The sequence below is a fragment of the Corvus brachyrhynchos genome, unplaced genomic scaffold (genome assembly GCF_000691975.1).
Source record: "Corvus brachyrhynchos isolate BGI_N302 unplaced genomic scaffold, ASM69197v1 scaffold281, whole genome shotgun sequence".
In the NCBI taxonomy this organism is placed as follows: Eukaryota; Metazoa; Chordata; class Aves; order Passeriformes; family Corvidae; genus Corvus; species Corvus brachyrhynchos.
In genome coordinates this window covers 1,440,285-1,448,535 of record NW_008236509.1, presented here as the reverse complement: position 1 = coordinate 1,448,535, position 8,251 = coordinate 1,440,285, and the positions used below count along the sequence as shown (strand labels likewise).

The 8,251-nt window shown below is 43.8% G+C and overlaps 1 protein-coding gene across 1 annotated transcript in view; it reads right to left on the bottom strand.

Annotated features, from left to right (window-relative positions):
- Positions 1 to 8,251, bottom strand: part of TEAD1 (TEA domain transcription factor 1) — a 153,871-nt gene that overhangs the window by 21,733 nt on the left and 123,887 nt on the right. Inside the window, 2 exon segments of the mRNA XM_008644058.2 lie at positions 6,133 to 6,257; positions 8,213 to 8,251. The exon segment at positions 8,213 to 8,251 is cut by the window's right edge and continues 25 nt beyond it. Of these exon segments, the coding sequence (XP_008642280.1) occupies positions 6,133 to 6,257; positions 8,213 to 8,251 (164 nt within the window).

Below are 8,251 nucleotides of genomic sequence, written 5' to 3'. Positions count from 1 at the left end.
TTCTTGCTGCTGTTGTTCTCCACTGAAGCAGATTGGGAGTTATAAACATGACATTTTAGTGCTATAACTGGAGTCTGTACCAACTCCTGTTGTTAAGGTTTTTAACACTTTCCTGTGAAATGTTAATTGAACTTTCTGTGCTGCATGCTATGATACAGCTGCATGGGCAACCTGGTCTTTCATGGACCTCCACACGTTCAGACTCTTGCCTGGATCTGAGCAGGGATTGAATCAGAAATGCAAAGTAAAAGGGGATTTTGGGCAACTTTATGGTTGCAGAAATGTAGAGGTAGGTGATGAGGGAGGGCAGTTCCCTGACCTCTTAATGTTGACCAGCACCTCCCAGCTAGCGCCACAGCAGTCCCAGCATGAAACTGGGACTTGCTGGTTGGGCAAGGTGCTTACACAATATTTCCACCATCTTTTCTGCACAGTGAAGACGCATCCTTCAGTTCTGGCCTGTCTGATTTAAGACCCTTCGGTCCCAGTTCCACAAGTGCTGAGTGTTCAGATGGGAAAATTATGCCTGACTGTAGGAAGCTGTCAATAACATTAAGTATTCTGCAAAATCAGGCTCATGCCAAATCAAAGGGGACCCTCAAAATCAGTGGCCCATTCATTCTTTTGCACCTGAACTTCTTGGTTTGTCAATTGTGAGTAATAATGCTCCTTCATCTAAAGCGACTGCACTAGTACATCTGTGAGATGCAAATGGAGGGAATTATTAATTCCATTTGGAAGGGAGGTTAGACAGTGCACAGTGAGCAGGGCACGGGGCCACGCATTTCAACAGCAGAAGAAAACAAACTACTGAATAGTTGCTTATCAAAGAAGGGCCATCTACATCTCCACTGAATGCAGCAGAGGAACAAATAAACACGTGAGCATGTCATTATCTGCTCTCTGCACAGCAGACGCAGGGCGGTATTTCCCAACTTCTGAGAGCCTGGCTCTGTAGCCGGGCCAAGCAGTTTTGGGGTGGGTGTAGGGGTGGGGGAAGCTGTTGGACGAGTTGGGGAGATGTGGGGCAGAGGCACAGGCAGGTGCAAAGCCCTTGGGGTGAGCCAGGATGGGTGCTTGGGGCAGGCAGAGTGGGGAATTCACAGCCGCAGCCCACCACAACCACAGCCGACCCCACGTGTCCCTGCACTTTCCATTTTGCTGGGAAATCTCCCCAGCAGCAGTGGGATTTGAGAAAAGGAAGAGAGCTGCATGAAGGCAGCAGTGAGAGCACAGCCAGGCCCCAGCAGCTTTCCACCTGTGGGCTGACTTTGGGGGATAAATGGTGCTGGTCTCCCAACACACCTAACCACGTTCTGGCCACAGGACCCTCCCTGGGAAGTCCATGTCCTGGCACAGCCAGGCTGGGGAAGCTAGCCTGGGGTTTCCATCATGTCTCCATGGGGTCCCCCAGGAATCCTGCTGGATGAGAAGTCTGCTGCCATGCCACAGTTTCATGACTGGAGCCTGTGCCAATCCTGGACCTCTTTAAAGTGCTTTCTTGGCACTTCTAACTATGGACACTCGAAAATGAACATTTCACAGCATATGACATTTGCACCCCAGGGCCAACATACAGCTCTCCAGCACAGCAAAATAAATGAGCCTTGTGTTTAGCAAAACTTTTTCTGATTCCAGATTAAAAAGACCTCAAATCCTGAGTCTGTGGCTCCGAGACATTCATCCTAATGTGAGTTTGCTTTCTTGTCCTTTCACATCACAAAGACACTAAACCAAGACTTCCTTGTGAGAGAAATGCTGAACTGCTTTTTATACTGTTTACAGGGAGTACAGAAAGGATAAACAATCCTTGCAACAATGGATATTGTTCAAGGATGGAGGGCTTCTTTTGAAAAGATCTCATTTATTTTTCATCACTTAGGTGGTTTGATTAACTTTGGTGAATTTTACTGCATTTGGCTAATGATGGCAGGCTGTTTTTATGGCCCTTGAGCAATTGCTTTCCCTTTCTGGTTCTCAGGCACAATTCTCCCCGGGCTCACAAAGTCCTTTTACAACAACGATAAAACCTGAATTAAAACATAAAGAATGTTTTATTTCTTCACCACTTTTTAAAATACATTTTGAAATTTGGACCTAACACAATCTGACAGTTTGGATGGGTGGACTTATACTGAAAATGTCCATCACCCATATTCTTTATAGCCCTATATAGATATTTTAAATGTAAAGCTGTCTGAAGTGCTCACAACTTAAATAAATGTGACAGCAAGAACAAGAAACCTCAAAAAGGAAGAGAAGAAAGGGCTTTTTTTGTTGGGTGGTGACAGGGTTTTTTTCTCTGATTGAAAATCAATCTTGAAAAAAAAATATGAATTTGAATTATTCTCATTCAGTTATAGTCTTTGAATTTTATATCTACTTGTGTAGTAGTCAACTGCTTAGATCCTTTGTAATCAGCTTGCATGCTCAGTTTATATTTGTTAGGGAACATGGGATTACTTGGTTTAAGCATTTGTCGTGAACTTCCACAGAACCACTACAATAAAAATAGAAAGCCCCCATTAAGGAAAACCTGTCTTGGAAGCAACAGATGGGCACATGAACTGCTTCATCTGCTGAGAATAAAGTTGTACAGGGCAGGCAATAATCAAAGGTAACTGAAATGCTGCTGCTTGGACCTGCAAGGGAAACTTCTATGCACCACTTAGGAATTGTACTTAAGCACAAAATGCCACAAAAGGAAAATGCAGCTTGACATTTGTAAACTGAATTGATTTTCATGTAAAAGGAGGAGCAATTTTGCCCATCCTCAGCTGCAGAGTCAGTACTCCAATGTTCTGCAACTGTGCCATCTTGCTTTCCCCAGACTATCTTCTGCCATGCAGATTTACAGTGAGGGGTGCATATTGTTTCCTTTCTATATTTTTCTCTTTTGTAAATGGAACAATTTTGTGTCTAGATGAGGAAAAAGATCAACAGCCACCCACAAATGAGAGGACTCTACGGAGCAGATTTCCAACTCTCCAGAATGGCCACTCTAAACTAAAAAAACCTGCCTGGCATTGAGCAGCTTTGGTACTTTTAAACACCAATGGCCATTGGAAGAGCCACAGAAATGCTGAAGGCCCCAGTTCTACAAGGAATTCCCTGTGGGTGGACCTTTGTGCCCCTCCACAGCCCCACTGCAGGTGCTGGGAGTCACTGAGGCTGACAAACCTCAATTTCTAATTTCTGTACAGGAATATGGACTGCAAGGGGCCTGGATTCTGCCAGGATCAAGTCCTGTCCCCAGATGCCATGCCAAATACACCTTTTCCACTCAACTTCCAGGTTACATTTTAAGGTGGAATTGATCTATTTGCCCCCACTACCATGAGGCTTTCTGGCCTGATTTTGTGTTGGGGGAGAGACAGAGGAAGGGTCACGTTTTTTTAATAAAATGTTGGAAGGACATTTGATCAAGATAATATTTTATGTCATTTTCTGTGAAAAGAAAGCAATGTAATGAATATAGAACTGTCCCTTTTCAGAAGATACATGAGAACTCCTACACATCTCTCCTGTAGCAGCACATAAATACATTCATTTCCGAGGTCAGCAAAGGCACAAAGGAGATGCTGCAATCACAGCACGTGCCCACAGGACTTCATGTGCACATTGTGCAAACACACACATCACCTGCCTTGATGATTTTATTTGAAAAGTAATCAAACCCCATCCTTTCTGTGCTGTGCAAACCTTACCTGCAATAAAACATCTCACCCACACAAAGAAAGGTGTGCAAAACTGCAGACAGAATTCCCATTGTCTGCAATGGCACTGCATGAGGCTGGGGTTCGCTCTCACCTCCAAGGAGAACTCTCAGTGCTTGTTGGAGAGGTCTGTGCATTGGAGACAGGGAGGGCTGGCAGGAGACACAGAGCTGTCCCTGCACACCAGTGCCTCTCCAGCACACATCCTTCTCCCCTTGCCTAGGGAGCTGGTCACACTGCCTTGGGGCTTTTTTCCAATGCCCTTGTGTAAGATCCAAATAATCAAATTTACTTAACTGGATCTAAGCAACACTTCCCCTTCTCCTGACTCCCCTTTTCCAGGCAGTGATGCCGACACACTGCCATGGGGGCTCATCTTTTGGCTCCCCATGGCACCTGCCTGGATGGTGCAGGCTGTCCCCACGCAGAGCACTGCCCCACTGCATTTGCAGTGTGGATGCAAGAATGAACTAAATTGGCAATTGACTTTTCCTAGAGTCTCAGTTTTGCAATGTTACAGCACACAGGTAACTGCTTTTTTAAAAACAAGTCTGGGTAGTTTGATGCTCTTGCTTGTCCTGTAAACCTCCTGCACAAATGTGTTTAAAAGGTGGGTGGGTTTCTCAGCAGTCTTCTTGCAAGCTGGGACAAGATCCAGTGGGCCTCTGCACCCTCAGGAATTCCAAATAATATTAGTTTACTCCAAAGAAGGCTTTGCAGTACTTGTGGGGCCATCCTGGGTAACCACGCTTCTGTTCAGACCTCCACTCTCCCCCTGCAATGCCAAAGCTACTCAGTTGCTCAGCCCCTGTTTGCTCCCTTTTACATAAAACCCCACAGATACAGAGGCACTACACCGTATTAGCCCATGGGTTTTGCATACAGATTTATGTCATAAAAACCTATGGAAAAGGGATCATTATGTGGCACAGTGGCAAACCATCCAATCAGACTGCACTGAGATGCAATTTCATTCACACACAGACAGCAAGGCTGAGCATCACGTGGCCACATCCTGTTTTCCCAGTAACCTGGAGGAACACACACACATCCTGGCCTGGAGCAGGCTGGAGGTGGCAGAGCCCATAAATCAGCAGGACACCTTACACGGAGTCAGCAAGCCGAGGGCTGGGAAATCTGCGCATGGATAAGGGTGACTGATGGGAAAACCTGGATGCTGTGCTTTGGCAGCAGAAATACAAACTGCTGCCTGGATGAACTCGGGGCTTGGGGTGGAGGAGGTGTTCCAGAGTGGTCTGGAGGACACTAAGGTGAAGCCCACCAGAGCCAGGATTGCCATGAGATCATGGGAAGGCAAAGGGATTCCAGGGAAACCATGAATGCCCAACAGTCAGGTAAGTGCTGAGAGAACCATACCTGCTGCCAAACATTTCCTGCACCTCAAAGCTAATTCAACCTGGCAAAGTGTGACATTTAGCAAACCAACACACCTCCATGTGGTTGGTGTATGAATAGGTGAGATACGGTGTATTTTCCCAGGGATGTTTCTCTGCCAGGAGCATTCCTCTGTTGTAAGGTTTCTGGGCTATGTCTCCAATCCCCATTGTGCAGGGTAAACACTCCTTGGATAACACCCCTGGCCAGAGCCCATAAATGCTATGGTTTCCAGTTCTGGATTATAAAAAGAAAATGATAGCTTCTCTCTTCTCCAGGCTACTGTATTTTACCAGGAATCTGAACAAGAATGGCCTGTCCATATCACCCATTCAGGACAGTATTTGCTTTCCAGAAATTTTCTCAGAACAAATTCTCAGGTTGGAGCTGAAAGAAGTTCTTTCAATTTATTTGTGATGCAGTAGAATCAGTGCTAGGCTACTGACAAATGTTCTTGGTAAATATATGGTGATTAATGTCAAGGTTCAAGGCTTACTGGAGTAAATGAAACATTACAGCCAGCTTCAGAAATTATCCTTGCAGGTATAGTATGCAGACTAAAAATCAAAAGAAAATTAAAAATTTCATTAAAAAAAAAAAAATCCAATATGCAATATGCACACTTTCTGTGCAAGTCCTTAATTTTGTTCTGGTTAGGAAATAGATTAGGCTTTAACTTAGAGTTCAAGCACTGAATTCTTGCCAAGAACACAATGCAATTTGGTACACCTGCTAAACTAGGTCAGCAGTGAGACAGGCGCCAGAACAAACCCTGCCTGCTTTCACAGAGGCCTCTTGCTGCTGCAAATGGGGGAGAAGAGGGCAAGAAAGGAAAATACAGTCCTAGGGTGAAAGGAATATTGCACAGAGCAGCAGCGAACACAGAGACACCGGGTGTATTCCATCAGACTCAACCCCGGAAGGCATGCCCAGAGGGTGGGGAGCAAAGGTGCAAAGCTGAAGATCAGCAGTAAAGGTGCAAAGCTGAGGATCAGTGGACACAAGGGCAATAAATACTTACTGATTCAGGATCCCTCTGCTGCTCAAGGAAAGCTGAAAACTCCACCAGCCTGAGCTTGGTCGTACCAATAGATCGGCCCTGCCATGCAGGGACTGAGGGAGCCGGGGCTGATGTGGGCTCAAAGCCTGAAATAAAGGAAACAGTTTCATGAAGAAGCTGACACTTCCTCGGTTTATATTTTCTCAATTAAATATAATTGGGAATTATGCATGTAGCCCTTGGATATTTATATTAATTTTAGCAACTAATTAATTCAGGATGAGTTAAAATTGGAAAATCTCAGACTAATACGTAGAAAAAGAGGTCCCAACCCAGCAATCTAATAATGGTGGAAAGAAAAGATCTACTATTTTGTTTCCTTGGGGCTGTAACTCACTGTAGAATTTTTGTTTAAATTATATACTAGATTATAGAGATGTATAGAGACTTAACCTAGACCTACAGCTGACCCTTCCTTGGAAACTGGCATCAAGATTCACAGGAGACATTACTGCCTTGGGAGTCAGGAGAACTGGCCTCCATTTCTGGCTCCTAATGTGCCACATGTTACAAGTAAATCACCCCTCTTTTTGCCTATTTCTTCTGCCACTCTCAATTCCCCTCTCCTATTTAGAGTACAAGGTTTCCAAGGCAGGGACTGTCTCTTACTACGTATTTGCACATTGGGTCTTGACTACTTTTGGAGCTTTTAGGCATCATTATGCTACAGCTAATATTAAATAATTACTGTAGAGAGCTGAATCATTCCCTAAAAAGAAAAAAAAGGTTTTAAATTGATAATAAAGATAGAATGACATGATCTAGATAGAGAAGGGATGTTAACCACCCTCTCTAATTCACCTCAAGAGAAGGAATAAATGCTATCTCCTGGTTCTCATTGTAGAAAATTAGATGAGAAGGAAAGAAAACTGTAAAGGAAGAGGAAAAGGCAGCAGCTCAAAGGCAAAACTCATCTTGGGAGAGACACAGGCACAAGGCAGGCAGGGGAGAGGCACCAAAGGTGAGAGAACAAAGATTATCCTGAACTAGGCTGAGAAGCAGGGAGAGGTCACAGGTAGTGTGTGTCCATATCCCATATAGTGAATGTGGTACCTGACCCCAAACCCTCAAATTTAGGCAAGGAAGGTGTGAGGCTTGTACAAAACAGGGAATTACAAATGTCACTGGCTAGACGTGAACAGGAATTCTAATGAAGCAAAAACTCATGCATGAGTTTTAACCAATTTAGAAATACTAAAATTCCTGTTCTGAGAGAAAATGTGGAAGAATAAAAGGAGACAATAGAAAATACCTGTCCTAGAAAATAATGGTATAAATTAGCAATGTCAAGAAAAAGGCATTCTCATGAGTGCAGAAAAATAGCTTTAGTTTGAAGCATTAAATAGCAGAAAGTTAGAAAATCATAAAGAACTGGGTGAGTCAAAAACTTGCAGCACAAACAGAGTCATAAGCACTGGGGTCATTTGGCAAGGGAGACGTAACATGAGAAATCACCTGCAAAGAAATAATTCCTGAAATTATGCATGGAAGGATGCTGGGAAAAGGAGCAGGGAAGTAGCCATGGGAAGGGCTTGATCAATTTGAGCAATGGAATTCAGAATAAACATTAGGTACTTATCAAAGTGGCAGCAGGCAAAGCAGGACCTTCAGGAGGGGATGAGTTATAAACAACCTGATACAGAGAAGTTTTACACTTAAGGCTAAACATATATGATTTTGGAAGGGGTTTTAGGCTCAGTTTAAAATAAATTAAGCTGTATTCTTGTTACATAGCTATTATAAAAGAAACATTCATCCTATTACTCACTTTTTACAGTAATCCCTACATTATGGAATGCTGACTGGAAATCACACATCACAACTCCTTGCATATGTATTAGTGCTTCCTACCTAAAAAAACCCCAAACCCAATGATCTTCCCTAAGATATAATGAGATAATAGGACACTGGGATTGGTGTTTCCTTTGGCTGGAGGGAACATGAGACCTGGAGCTGTGGCTCTGCCCATGTCAGAAGTCAGCACATCACATTCAGTACCAAATTCAAGTCTTTTTAAGGGTGAGGATAAATGAAGAATTACCTGAAATGGGAGCTGTGACTGATGGCTGTATAGGATAGG